Source organism: Pituophis catenifer, unplaced genomic scaffold (assembly GCF_029215685.1).
Source record: "Pituophis catenifer annectens isolate HBS135680 unplaced genomic scaffold, rPitCat1.0.hap2 SCAF_1, whole genome shotgun sequence".
In the NCBI taxonomy this organism is placed as follows: Eukaryota; Metazoa; Chordata; class Lepidosauria; order Squamata; family Colubridae; genus Pituophis; species Pituophis catenifer.
Window position 1 is genome coordinate 352,502,727 of NW_027256881.1, and position 14,805 is coordinate 352,517,531.

Here is a 14,805-nt window from a genome sequence, read left to right on the forward strand (position 1 = left end):
GGTGTGAATACATTTAATCCTTGTAAACTTTTCATTTCTTTTTCCATAGCTAGTTCCCATTTTTCTCTTTCTTCACGGGGAAGTTTCAATACTTCCTCATATGTATTAGGTGTTATTTGTTCTCCATCCATATGCATAATATAATCTTTGTATTTATTTGGTATTTGGTTTCTAGTATTTCTAATATTTCTTTCAGGTTTGCTATGGTTGTCATGCAAATATCTGGCTTCCTTTTTTGTTAATGTGTCTGTCTTTATTTTATGCTGACTATTTGTCCAAGTTTTGGTTTTGTTCTTACTTTTGTTAATATTTTGATTTTCTGTTGTTCCTTCCTCGCAAGATATATTATCTTTGCTTTTATTAGAAAAAATTTCATTAAGGTGCAACTTAGACCAATTGGCCTGCTCATGAAACACAGCTGTTCTGGATACTATAAATTTGTTATTATTATCGATGAATCTGTACCCTTTGGTTCCAGTTTCGTATCCCATGAATCTTAATCTCCTGGATACGTTTTCTCCCTTTCTCCTCAATTGTTTAGGTATGTGCACGTCTGCAGTAACTCCAAATATGTGCATGTGTGCTAATTTAGGTTTTCTATTGTACATCACCTCATATGGTGTCTTATTCACAATACTGGACCATGTTCTATTTTGAGTGTAATTTGAATAATGTAAGGCTTCTGACCAAAATTGTTTGCCTAAACCAGCATCTTCTAATGTGCATCTAATCATGGTTTGTAGTGTGGAGTTCTTTCTCTCTGCAATCCCATTTTGAAAGGCAGAAAATGGATTGGACGTGAAATGTAGCATCCCTCTATCCTTTAACCATTGGGAGAATTCTTTAGACATGAATTCACATCCCCTATCTGTCATAATTTGTTTTATTCTGATATTATGTTGTGTTTCTATGCGTTTGTAGAATTCCTTAAATTTCTGAAAGGTTTCATCCTTGTGCTTTAATGTGTAAACAAAACCATAGCGACTGTAATCATCCACTATTGTTAGGAAGTAACGTTTTCTATAGGTAATTGATGGAGTTAATGGACCAACTAAGTCCATATGTACCAAATCAAAAATATTGTTAGTTGATCTGTTAGATTTTTTTGGTCTAGGACTGGTTTTTAGTTTGGTGGATTTACATACTGAGCATTCTAAATAATTTTCACAATTTTTTATTTTTACACCTTCTGCGTGTTCAGTCATTTTTTGTACTACAGGAAAGCTTGCATGTCCTAACTTCCTATGTAAGATATGAGCACACTCATCATGAATTGGTTTACCTATTTTTGGTTTCTTCTCATTGTGTGTATTTTTGTTATCATGAGTTATTTTACATTCATCATTGTCACTGTTACTGACATTTTCATCATCTGCTTCAATACAATCTTCCATATTTGAATCAATGTTATGTAACCATCTTTCTTTGGTTATCAGATAGGGTAGACCCCCTTTTATCATCACAGTGCCTACATTTGTTTTGTTCTTTTCTATAGTTGCTTTCCCCTTTGAGAAAACTATATTGATGTCAGATTCTCTGCTTAGTTTTATAGCACTTAGTATGTTGTGAGGTATTTCTGGGATTAATAATACCCCCTCTATTTTCCCTAAACCAGGCAAGGTCACATTTCCTCTGCCTAATACTTGAACCTTTTCTTGATTAGCTACCTTTATCACAAACTTATCTTCTGTAAATGAAGATAATATACTTTTGTTATTAGTGGTGTGATTTGTTGCACCAGAATCAATAAGCCAATTATTGTTCTCATCTTGTTGTGTTTTGGTGCTGTCTTGTTTATTTAGCCCATTTAGTGACCCAGATTTTCTCTCTTTTGAATTTTCTCTACCCCCTCTACTTTCTCTGTAGTTTGGTGGGCTTCTATATTTGTGTCTATCTGTGGAAGATTGTCTGTAATTGTATTTGCTCCTATATTCTGGCCTATGTCTCTCCCTTGGGACTTTGGGACAGTCTCTTCTACTGTGTTCCCTGGATCCACAATTGTGGCATCTAAAGACCTCATTATATTTATCTTGAAAGACTACTTTCCTAAAAGATTTGTGTTCTGTTTGGTTACTGGAACGATTTTTTCTTGAATTGTCTTCTGCTATCAATTTGTTAGATAGACTTTCTATTGATAAATATCCCAAATTAATGGTATCTAAGTGTGACATAAAGCTATCCCATGATGGATCAAGTGAATTGATAATAACACTTTTCATAGTTTGATCTGAAATCACTTCCCCCCTCAATTGCAGCTCAGCTCTTATTTTGTTTAGATTTATCAAATGTTCACTTATAGAAACCCCTGGTTTCACTCTAGAAGAAAAGAAATCCTTAGACATTCTTGTGGTTGTGGCTACGCTATCGCTGTGAAATAGATTAAACATGCATTGAATTATTTCTGATACAGTTAGGTTTGGTTTGATGCTATGATACATTGCAGGAGACACGCTAGAAATTATTATGAAAAATGCTCTATGATGTAAACAGTCTATTTTTAAAGTCCAAGGTCTTCTTGGAGGACTAGTTATAAAGAATAGTAAATTTTCTTTCATAAAAATAACCTGAAGCTGTTGGTACCACTCTTGTAAATTAATGCCATCAACTCTAAGTTTTGGGAAGTCACTGGGTAAGTTCCCCACATTATTTTGTCCATTACTTACAACCTGAGGCAGTCCGTGGTCTCTCAAGTGCAGGAAATTACAGAACGGCATTGGGATGCTTGTAACGAGTCTGCGCGGTTCTCTGGCCAGTTCAAGTCTTTCGGGGCCGTCTACGTAGTTTTGCACATGCGCGTTGCTCATTTCTTCTTTGGCGCCGTTGTGGAAGGTTCTCTCCATTTCAGCTCTCTCGATCCGCTCCTCTTCAGATGAGTCGGTCTCTGGCTCGGTTTTTGGGGCTTTGGTGATGGCGGCGGTTCTTCTCTTTCTTTTGTGTGTGCTGGCACTCGATTCTGTCTGCGGTGTAGGACGGAATCGGCATGGCTCTCTGGGCTCGGGTGTCGTCGTTTTCGAAGTCAGGATGGGAGCGTGCAGGTCTTGAGTTGTCGGTTTGATTGCTTGCTTCTTCGTTGATGTCTTAGAAATTTTCAATCTTGGCCCAAAAGCAGCAAAAAGTGTTTTCATTGCTGACTCTACTTGAGACTTTGTTAAATCGTCTTCACTTTCTGATTTTGGTTCATCTGAAGAGTTTGAGACTTCTTTTTCACTTTCTTCGTCTGATAGCGTTTTTCGCGCCAGAAATTTTGAACTGAGCGTTTTGATTGGCTCTGCTTCACTCTCTTTTGAAGTTCGTTGAAACCAAGATGGCTGCCGTTCAAAATTTCGCGCGGGGTCACATCTTTTCTTTTTTACAACTATTTTCTCAGTAGTCATTTCACTCACAGTTTTTTGATCTTTGGGTTTTTCTTTAATGATGTTTTTCTCTCTCGCTGCTCCGCTGTTCCTCAGCATCTCCTGGAGGTCCGCGATGAGGCTTTCATCATTCTTTTGGCTTTTTAGTATTTTTAATATTTCTGACCTGAGTTCGTTATTTTCTATCTCGATTTCTTCCTGGTCGTTATTTTCACTCATCAGTTCTTCTTCTTCAGTGGTGTATTCTTCGGATTCTCTCGAAATCGCATTAGTGGATTCGTTGATCATCTCTTGATCAGTTTCTATTTCTTTGCTGTAGGCCCTGGTGTTGGGCCTATCTTTCTTGGACATTTTTAATTACTTATTGAGTCAATTAACCATCCTCTGCTACCAGCTTGTTGCAATATTTTCAGGATCAGACTCAATAAAGATAATAGAAATTATAGGTTTAAATATAATTCTCTTTATTCATAATAGGCATTCTATATTCGCTGAATATTCAAGATAGAAGCAAGGAAAATGGGGAGGATGGCTCCTTTTATATACAAGGGGCGGAGCCAGGAATGGGAGTGGTAAAATATGAATACATTAAAGCTCAAGTAATAAGTTAACCCCTGATGTTCCATATATACATTATTTACACATTAGAGAATAAGGCATTTACATCTGACAGAGATATATGAAGTATATGATATATGAAGATATGAAGTATAAAAGAGTAAGTCAGGTAGAAAAGAAAAAGGGTGGATTTGAAGGAAATGAACAATAAGTTAGTCTTTTATAAAAGGGTTCAATGTATTAAAAAGCTTCTTACTGTTGCAAACTGACCACAAATTGTAATTAGTAGAGACAAAGTCTAATGACTTGCTAAAAGCTAAAAAGAGACAGGAACCTATGCCTTGGGCAAGACCACTTTCAGTAAGAAAGGAACATCTGCTCAAGGTGAAAATTAAAAGTAAACATGAGAAGATAGTTGTTGTTAGGCAGGAAATGTCAAGATGACTCTTTAAAGTGTAAAACAACGTGGAGAATGACTTAGGAAAATAAAGGGGAGTTGGGAGGGATTCTTAGGAGTGGTGTGCATTGTGTAGGAGTATAAAATGTATAGCTTGAAAACTGCTTTTTGCACTCTTTGAACTCAATCCATTTGGGATGGATCTAAGAGGCCGCGCTCGCAACCGCTGTTTATTTTTCTTCATTTTATCTCCAATAAACCTTTGGTTTTGTGAACAAGATTTGCTTATGAATTGTCAGGATTAAAATATTTGGGTCTTATATCTCACAATCTGGACATTTCCCTCTCCTGGGATTCATCCAACAATAGTAATTCTTACTTCGTCTCAGTGGATTTCCACAGATTAATTCACCCTAAACCTAAAGAGGTTATGGTGAAAACATGTTTATCTAAAAGGTCCTAATACTATAGCTGGGTCCCTTTACAGTTGGAGCTTAGATGAATGCTTATCTGAAGACTGAAAACTCCACTTGAACCCTCTGATGTCACCAGAGCATCACAGTTCCTGCAAGACCCTCCTTTGACTTTCTGTAGTCTCTTTCTGTGGCCAATGATTTCACTCATAGCATTGCTATGGCTCTTGCCTGCAGCTGTCCAGATGGACCTGAGGCCAAACTGCTTCTGGAGGAGACCTTTCCAAGTACAAAAAGACTATTACAGACCTGGAGATCTTACCATCGGTGGAAACCTGCCTCTCTCCTTTAATGTAGTTCTACAGCTCCCACACGAGCCTCCTGGTGATTGGGATAGCCTTTCTCTGTAAGTGTTTCTTCATTGTCTTTTTTCTCGGGGCGATGTGGAAAGGGCACTCTTGAAGATGAGGCAGATTTAAATCCTACCCAGCCTATGTTGATGTGGACCCTTCCTATTTCGGACAAATTGATTCCCTTTGATCAATCAATGTCCCTCTAATCCCTTCTTATGCCCTCTGACCAGTGGTGGGATTCAAATAATTTAACAACCGGTTCTCTTCCCTAATGATTTCTTTCAACAACAAGTTTACCAAACTGTTCAGAAAGTTAACAACTGGTTCTCCCAAAGTGGTGCGAACCGGCTGAATCCCACCTCTGCCTCTGACTCTTCAGTGGTGAAGAAAAGCTTGCCATACAAGGGAGTCGGGCTTTTCTCCATGTTCCTGTAGGTAAGGTGCACTTTGCATAGAAGACAATTTGGGCTGAACTTGGGGAGAAATAATGCTAGGGAACTCTATCTTATTGCTGCATTGAATTCATCTTACCACCTGATTAGTCTGATGATTTGGAACACCATCCTTCATGCTTAAAAGTCTGTAGAGATTCTCAGTCATCCAGGTCAGGGTTGTCCCAAAAGTGTTTTTTTCAGGAGGTGACTGGACTTCCTTCTTTTTTCTTTTGAAGTTGTTTTGCTTCTCATCCAAAAAGCTTCTTCAGCTGTGACAGGATAGTGGAGAATGGAAGGGTTTATATTCCTTGCAGACAGCTGGTCATTTGCATCCTTTTAGAAATCGTTGAATCACTTGGAGGGTTTATCTGTGTCCTCAGGGTCACCTCAGCAGTGTTCCTGGTTCTTGTAGTCTGCATTTTTTACCCAAGTGCTTCAACGACCGTCTAAAAGGATGCAGATGACCAGCTGCCTGCAAGAAATACAAATCCTTCCGTTCCCCACTATCCTGTCAGAGCTGAAGAAGCTTCTTGGATGAGAAGCAAAACATCTTCAAAAGAAAAAGAAGAAAGTCCAGTCGCCTCCTGAAAAAAGCACCTTTGGGATCCTTCATGCTTACATTACATTTCACGTAGTGAGGGTCTGTCTTTTGTCCCACCAAGTCTGGCTTCCCACCAATCTCTTGTTAATCCTTCACACTTCTAAATCAATGGAGTGAGCTTCTTTGGAGAACCCCCAACAGAAAGAGTTCCACGTTTAGAGACACTAAAACTGTTTTTTCTAACTCAAGCCATCCAGAAATAGCAATAGCTTTAGCACTTAGACTTATATACTGCTTCATAGTGCTTTTACAGCCCTCTCTAAGCAGTTTACAGAGTCAGCATATTTCCCCCAACAATCTGGATCCTCATTTTACCCACCTCAGAAGGATGGAAGGCTGAGTCAACATTCCAATATATATATCATGATATATTAGCACCATCATTTCTAGCCAGAAAAGTCAACCTGATCAGACATTCAATTTAATTCAATTTAATATAATTTATTGGATTTAGAAAGTCAATTCTAAAGGAATCTGAGAACATGATAGGGTGCCAGATTGGGGGAAAGTGCTTGGGAACATAGGACAAAAGATGTCAGCTTTTAATATTTCCATGACTGGATATAATAAAATGTGTAGTTTTATCAAGAGGATCAGCCACATTTCCTTAACTGGACTGGAAAGTTCATTTTGGAAAAGTCAATACTGACTTGAATTGAACTCATGCTCTAAATTATAACTCACTTAAATGTACCGCAGAGAGAGGAGAAGAGGATGTGGCATACACTGTTGACAATAAGAACAGGATCAACTGATTGACAGCAGCCCTGTTTTCTGACACCAGTAACATAAATGAATTCATTTGTATTGATCTGTTCTAGAATCCTGATAATGCTTTGTTTACAAAATAAACAGCTCCTTCCTGCTCCTGTCTAATTCTTGTCCTCTAACACTTGCAACAAAGACCTGTTCCCAAGAACTATCAACACTTTCTGGCTTTGGCATTTGCCATTCAGGAGATCAACAGAGACTCACAGCTTCTCCCCAACATCACCCTGGGCTTCCGCATCTATGAAGAGAACCATTATGCAAGCATGACTCCAGATGTCAGCCTATCTCTACTCTCCAGCCGGGGAAAATTGTTTCCTAACTATAAGTGTGACACAGAGGACAATCTTCTCTCTGTCCTTGGTGGCCTCAGCTCCAGAACTTCATACCAGATGGCAACCGTGTTTGGCAATTTCAAGGTTTCTCAGGTACTTGGACACGCAACATGATGAATGGGTGAATACTGTAAATTCTGCCTTGTGTGGTTACAGCCAACAACTAGCAGAGCCAATTCTGTGATCAGAAGAATAGAATAGAATAGAATAGAATAGAATAGAATAGAATAGAATAGAGTAGAGTAGAGTAGAGTAGAGTAGAGTAGAGTAGAATAGAATAGAATAGAATAGAATAGAATAGAATAGAATAGAATAGAATAGAATAGAATAGAATAGCAGAGTTGGAAGGGACCTTGGAGGTCTTCTAGTCCAACCCCCTGCTTAGGCAGTAAACCCTATGCCACTTCAGACAAAGGTTATCCAATCTCTTTTTAAAAACTTCCAGTGTTGGAGTCTCCACATCTTTCTTACATTGTGGTGACCAAAACTGGATGCCGTATTCTATGTGTGGCCCTACCAAGGATCAATAAAGTGGTATTAACACTTCATGTGATCTTGATTCTGTCGCTCTGTTTATGCAGCCTAGAACTGTGTTGGCTTTTATGGCAGCTGCAGCACACGGCTGGCTCATACTTAAGTGATTTTTCACTAGGACTCAATGATCCCTCTCACAGTCACTATTATTGAGCAAGGTACCACATATACTGTATCTGTGCATTTTGTTTTCCTTGCCTAAATGTAGAACCTTGCTTTTTTCACCATTGAATTTCATTTTGTTAGATAGTGTCCAATGTTTAAGTCTGTCAAGATCCTTCTGTATCTTTAGCCTATCTTCCGGAGTTTTGGCTATTCCTGCTAGCTTGGTGTTGTCTGCAGATTTGTTGAGTTCCCCATCTATCCCCTCGTCCAAGTCATTGATGAAGATGTTGAAGAGCACTGGGCCTAAAACAGAGCCCTGGGGTACTCCACTGCATACTTCCATCTATGTAGAAGCAGTTCCATTGAAGACTACACATTGAGTGCAGTTGGTCAGCCAGTTACAAATCCATCTGGTGGTGATGCTGTCTAACTCAATTATTCTATTTTATCAAGTAGTAGGTTATGGTCTACTTTATCAATTACCTTATTGAAGTCTGAGCAAATTATATCGACAACATTCCTCTGGTCCACTAATTTTGGCACTTTGTCAAAGAATGCAATAAGATTAGTCTGGCATGATTTGTTTTTGACAAACCCATGATGGCTTTTGGTTATTACTTGATTTGCTTCTAGGTGTTTGCTGATTTGTTGCTTGATTGTCTTTTGCAGAATCTTCCTTGGTATTGAGGTTAAGCTGATAGGTCTGTAGTTTCCTGGTTCTATTTTTTTCTCCCTTTTTTGAAGATGAGAACTACATCAGCTCTTTTCCAGTACTTTGGCAGCTGCCCGGTGCTCCAGGATCTTTGAAAAATATAGTTCAGTGGTTCTGAGATCTCGTCTGCCAGTTCCTTCAGAACCTTGGGTGTAATCCATCCAGTCCTGGTGATTTGAACTTGTCTAGGGTAGACAGGTGTTCACTTACCAGTTTCTTCCCTATTTTAACTTGTGTTCCTGATCTGTTTTTTGTAGTGCTGTTTTTGATAGGTTGGACTGTTTTTTCCCTTTGTGTAAAGACAGATGCAAAAAATGAGTTAGTAGTTCTGCTTTCTCCCTGTTGCTTATCACCTTCTTGCCACTTTCTCATAGCAATGGACCAATTGTTTCCTTGACTTTTTTCCTTAACATATTGGAAGAAGCTTTTTTTTGTTATATTTTACTTTTGTCACAAGCCTTTGTTTGTTGTGAGCCTTAGCTTTCCTCACTTCATCTTTGCAGGCTCGGGCTATTTGCTGATATTCTGCCTTAGTTATGTGCCCCACTTTCCACTTTTTATACTTGCCCTTTTTGTCTTTCAATTTGTCAGAGAGTTCTTTATGCAACCATGCTGGTTTCTTTTGAGATCTGTTATTTTTCTTCTTCATTGGTATTGTGCTAGACTGGGCTTTTATAATCTCACTTTTCAAAATTTCCCAAGCTTCTTGAGTTGTTTTCCCCTTGAGGATTCTCATCCATGGAATCCTTCCCAAGCTCTCTCCAAGTTTGTTAAAATTAGCTCTCTTAAAGTCCAAGACTCTAGTTTAAGTTTGTTCTATTGCTTGTGCTTGCATAATGTTGAATTCCAATATTGCATGATCACTCCCCCCAAGGTTCCTGTAGCTTCAACACCTTCTATCATTTCATCTCTGTTAGTGAGAATTAAGACCAATATGGCTGATCCCCTTGTTCCCTTCTCTACTTTTTGGGAAACAAAGTTGTCTGCTAGGTTTGTCAGGAACCTGTTTGATCTTCCACTTGGTGCAGAGTTTGTCTCGTAGTTGATGTCAGGGTAATTAAAATCCCCCATTACTATTGTGATCTGCTACCTACATACCTTAGTTATCTGACTAGCAAAAAGTTCATCTATTTCCTCTGTTTGGTTGGGTGTACACCTATGGCAGTGATGGTGAACCTATGGCACGCGTGCCTGAAGTGGCTCACAGAGCTATGTCACCTGGCACACGCAGCATCTCCTGCCCCTCTTGTGGATTTCTGGCATCATGCGCACACAATGTTTAGCTGGCCTTTTTGCATGTGGCAGTGCCAGAAACTGGAATAGCTGGTCTTTCATTTTCCTGCATGAGCATGGGTGCCAGCCAGCTGATCGTCATGAGTGTATCCGTGCAAGAAACCCGGAAGATTAGCTGGCCAGTGTGCATGAAAGTTCCAGAAACCAATTTCAGGCACACACATGTGCCCTGGGCAACTCTTCTTCTGGGTTGTGGCCCACTGACCTATGGCAATCTCATTTTTCCTCCTTTTACATTGACCCAAATGCATTCCAGGCAGTTTTCATCATTGTTGTGTCTTATGTGGTTATTGCCAACAATTTGCAGAGCCAATTCTGTGACCAGGAGAAAATATCTTATGAAGGTGTAAAGTTGTCAGGATTTGGGTCTAGAATAGGATAACCTATTAGTCTAGATGATCGGAGGTTCATAACAAAAAAGTACAGGTTTCATTTTCCTTGTTTCGCTTCTTCTTTTTCTTCCAACTCCACACTCTCTTCAGCTAGGTTACTGCTTCTCTGACCCTGTTTTGAGGGATAAGACCCAGTTCCCCACCTTCTACCAGATCGATCCCCACTATCACCTACAGAATGCAGCCATTGTCCAGCTCTTTCTGTATTTCCGATGGAACTGGATTGGGATCGTTGTTCAGAAGTCAGAGAGCAGTGACCATTTCATCCGGATTTTTGACGCCACCCTCGCCCAGAATGACATCTGCATACAATATGTAAAACAGATCGTGCCCCAAATCACATTAGTAAATGAATTGACCAGTGCACAAATAGATGTGCTTTGGACAATTTTGAATAGTGATTGTCAGGTTGTGATTATCTCCGGGGTTTCAAGTGCTCTGCAAAGCCTTTTAATATCCCTCTCCTATTATGAAGAAGAGAACCACACTTCTTGTGGGAAGGTCTGGATCCTGACCACCCAATGGGAATTTTCAGCTATTGGCTATCACTACAATTGGGGGAAACTAAAATCCTTCCATGGTGCTTTGTCTTTGACCGTCCATACGAACCCGGTGCCAGGATTCAAAGATTATCTCTGGGCTCTGAATCCACATGAACCCCACGGAGACGTCTTTCTCCCTGAATGGTGGGACGTTATATTTGATTGTGAGGTTTTGAAGGCAGGTCTGTCCTCACCTGATGGCCGAAGGGTTTGCACAGGGGAGGAGGACCTGGAGACCCTCCCAGCTTCCGTCTTTGATGGAAAGATGACTGGTTTCAGCTACAGTGTCTACAATGCTGCCTATTCTGTGGCACATGCATTACATGCTGCATATACTTTGGAATCAAAGTGGGCATTGAAGAGGGGCAGAAAGAAGTCAGACTTTCACCTCTCTGTGGAGTCCTGGCAGGTAACTCTCATCTTCAGATCTTCCCTTCTGGTCAAGGAAACAGCTTTACACTGTTTTAAGATTCATAAACATTTCCCTGTGATCTTCTACAAATCTTGAAATTTCTATTTTAAATATCACAATGTAGAAAAGTAATGGTTGTGATGATGATTAAGATTAGGATCCAATCACCTAGTTTTCCTTTGGAATAATTTGTAGTTTCAGTTCTTGAAACTGAATATTTAGAAGCTCCAGAAATAGAGCTTTGCTTCAATCTACATCTTAGTTGTAACTTTGATATAAAGTCTCTTCATTTTCATGGACTTTGTTTGTTTGGTTGTTTTGCCATTCCAGATGCATGCCTTCTTGAGAAAGGTCCTTTTCAACAACACCGCTGGGGAGGAAGTCTCCTTTTCAAAAACTGGGATGAAATATGCAGGATTTGATATCCTCAACTGGGTCGTCTTTGCAAATATGACAACTCTTCGACAGAAAGTCGGATGGGCCAATCCGGAGGCTCCTTCAGCTGAAGGTTTCAGCATCAACCCTGACGCCATTGTGTGGGCCAATCAGGTGGGGAGTAGATGTTGTTTCCAGGGTTCAGGAAGGCTGAGAGGAAGGACCAGGTTGTTGTGATGCAAATTCTATTCAGGGGAAGGAAGAGGAGGGGTTATATTTATGCACATGTCAAAGCCAAGCTGAACATTTCTAACCTCTCCATCTCAAAGCTAATCTCATTCTCCTTTCAGACAAAGCCTTTCTCCCGATGTGTGAAGAGCTGCCTTCCAGGACAAGCCAGGAAAGTTGAAGAGGGGAAGCGTTCTTGTTGCTACGGATGTATTCCTTGCCCAGAAGGGACCATTTCTAATCAAACAGGCAAGTTGCTTGAGGAGATCTTAAAGCACTAATGAGGAGGTCTGGTGTGGCTGCCTGGGGAGGAGTGAGAGACAATATGAGGTGGCAAATCAACTGAGCAAATCAACATGAGAGTCATTCAGAACTTTTAACTTGAATGGATCCCTTAAGTTGTTAGCAGAAGTTTTAGCTGTTATGTGCTGTTTATATGTTTTAATATTTTATTGAACGCTGCCTAGAGTCCCTCGATATGGAAGATGGGAATTTCAAAATGTAATAATAAAATAAAACAATTCAATTAATTCATTATATAATTACTCCTGAGAAGTTTTTACCTGATGATTCCACTGGATCATTCAGTGTTGTGTGCAGCAGAAATAAAGAGATGGGGAGCATGGGGCATTTCAGTTCTTTCATTGGGAAAACAGTTCCCCTCAAGGATAATCCCTGGTTCTCTGTCTAATATCAGCTGGTGCCTGTTCTTACAGATGCAACTCAGTGCACCCCCTGCCCAGGAGACCAACAGCCAAACAAAAACCACGTCCTATGCATTCCCAAGACCATGAACTTTCTCTCCTATGAGGATACACTTGGCTCCATTTTAGTTTCCCTAGGTCTTCTCTTCTCTTTGATCACAATCCTCGTGTTGGCAGCCTTCATCAAACACTGCAACACACCCATCGTCAAGGCCAACAACCGTGATCTCACCTACCTTCTCCTGGTCTCCCTCCTGCTCTGCTTCCTCTGCTCCTTCCTCTTCATCGGGCAGCCAAGGAACCTCACCTGTCTCCTCCGACAAACCACTTTCGGCATCGTCTTCTCCACTGCCATTTCATCCGTGTTGGCAAAAACTCTGACTGTAGTTCTGGCCTTCATGGCTACTAAGCCAGGAAACAGGGCAAGAAAACTCTTGGGGAAGCAGCTGGTGTTAGTCCTGGCCTGTCCCCTCGTGCAAACAGCTCTTTGTGCCTCCTGGCTGGCAATCTCCCCCCCATTTACTAATTTGGACTTTCATTCTGTGAAGGGAGAAATCGTGTTGGAATGCAATGAAGGTTCAACCACCATGTTTTATGCTGTTCTGAGCTACATGGGTTTCCTGAGTCTCATCAGCTTCATAGTGGCTTTTCTGGCCAGGAAACTACCAGACAGTTTTAATGAAGCCAAGTTCATTACCTTCAGCATGCTGGTCTTTTGCAGTGTCTGGGTCTCCTTTCTCCCCAGCTATCTGAGCACCAAAGGGAGGTCCATGGTGGCCGTGGAGATCTTCTCCATCTTGGCCTCTGCGGCTGGTCTGCTGAGTTGTATCTTTCTCCCCAAATGCTACGTTATAGTGCTGAGGCCAGAACTGAACAATAGAAGTCACCTCATGGGGAAAATTAAGTAGAAAATATGAAAATGTAGTTATATCTGTACAGATTAATGTAGACATTTCTATTCCAACTATTGTCATAGTTCTGAGTAATGAACTCCGGGAAGTCAGGATTCTGACACATTGTTGTTTTTTTAAATCAAGTTTTATTGTGTTTTTTCCCCCCACATTCACCCACATCTTTTTTGAACAGAGTATTGGCCATATCTTATCTTATACAAGTTATCAAATTCAAATACATTTTACTCAATTACAATTTTCACCCCAATTTTCTTTTTTCCCTTTTTTTAAATCATATCTCAATATTTCTATGCTTACTTATATAAACAACATCTTCATTCACCCTCAAATTCTAATTTTCCTGCTTATTCATATTTATTCTCTTTTATTTTTTAACCATTCATTTTTTATCTTAGTATATTTATATATGTTCGGGGTTGTCTTTCTTCCATTTCATCTTTTTTGTTGTACAGCAATCTTTCTTCTCAATCCTGCCATCTCCCTCTCATCTTTCCTTCTTACTTTCTTTTTTCCTCCTCTCCTGCTCCTCTCTACTTCCTCTTCCTTTCTCCTTCTCCTCCTTTCTTCCTCATTGTCTAGCCCTCTCTCCTACTCTGATTTCCCCTCTCTTCCTTCCTCTCCTCTCTTCCATCCCTCTCTCTTCTCCCCCTCTCTTCCATCTCTCTACTCTACTCTCTACTCCTCTTTCATCTCTCTCTATTGCTGTATTCATTTTCAATTTAATATTTTCCACTATGGTGTCCAGGCAACCCCGATCTTTCTCATTTATTAAAAATATTACTTTAAATTCCCCTCCTCTTTTTAATTATTAACAAATATTTCAACTTATTGCATTTTTTCCTTGAAACCTTTGTTAAAATAATCTTCCAACCCTTTCTTTTTTCCCTTTAACAATGTATTTCTTCTGTTTTACTTCTTACAAGTCTATCATTTACATCATTTACTAACATTTCAATTTCATTCAATTTTACATTTCAATTTCAATTCCCATCTTAATTTCAATTAATTCTTTTGTTGCTTTTATTTCTCTCCACTTAGTGTTTCCTCCAACATCAAAAACATAGTTCATTTTTTGTGTTCAAGAATAAATTGGAGAAATGTTGAAAGTGTCATCAGAGTCCAGGATCATATTACCATATGTGGTGGACATGTGTAGAAGCTAAGAGATATTGGACTAAGATACACACGTGGTTGAAAAAAATGATAAAGAAACACATTGACTTTAAACCAGAGATATTTTTATTAGGGATCTTACCAGGGACATACAATAGAGAATTGCAATATTTAATTGTGAATGTTTTAACAGCGGCTAGAATTGGATTTGCTAAAATTTGGAAAGGAGAGAAGTTACCTACTGATGATGAGGTTATTAAGAAAATTAT

The 14,805-nt window shown here is 39.6% G+C and overlaps 1 protein-coding gene across 1 annotated transcript; it reads left to right on the forward strand.

Moving 5' to 3' along the window:
• Positions 1–4,056: 4,056 nt before the first annotated feature.
• On the forward strand, positions 4,057–13,417 carry LOC139313366 (vomeronasal type-2 receptor 26-like). Its single transcript, XM_070938953.1, has 6 exons — positions 4,057–4,071; positions 7,066–7,305; positions 10,339–11,199; positions 11,533–11,751; positions 11,928–12,054; positions 12,522–13,417. The coding sequence occupies exons 1-6, from the start codon at positions 4,057–4,059 to the stop codon at positions 13,415–13,417; spliced, it is 2,358 nt and encodes a 785-aa protein (XP_070795054.1).
• The last annotated feature ends 1,388 nt before the right edge of the window (positions 13,418–14,805 follow it).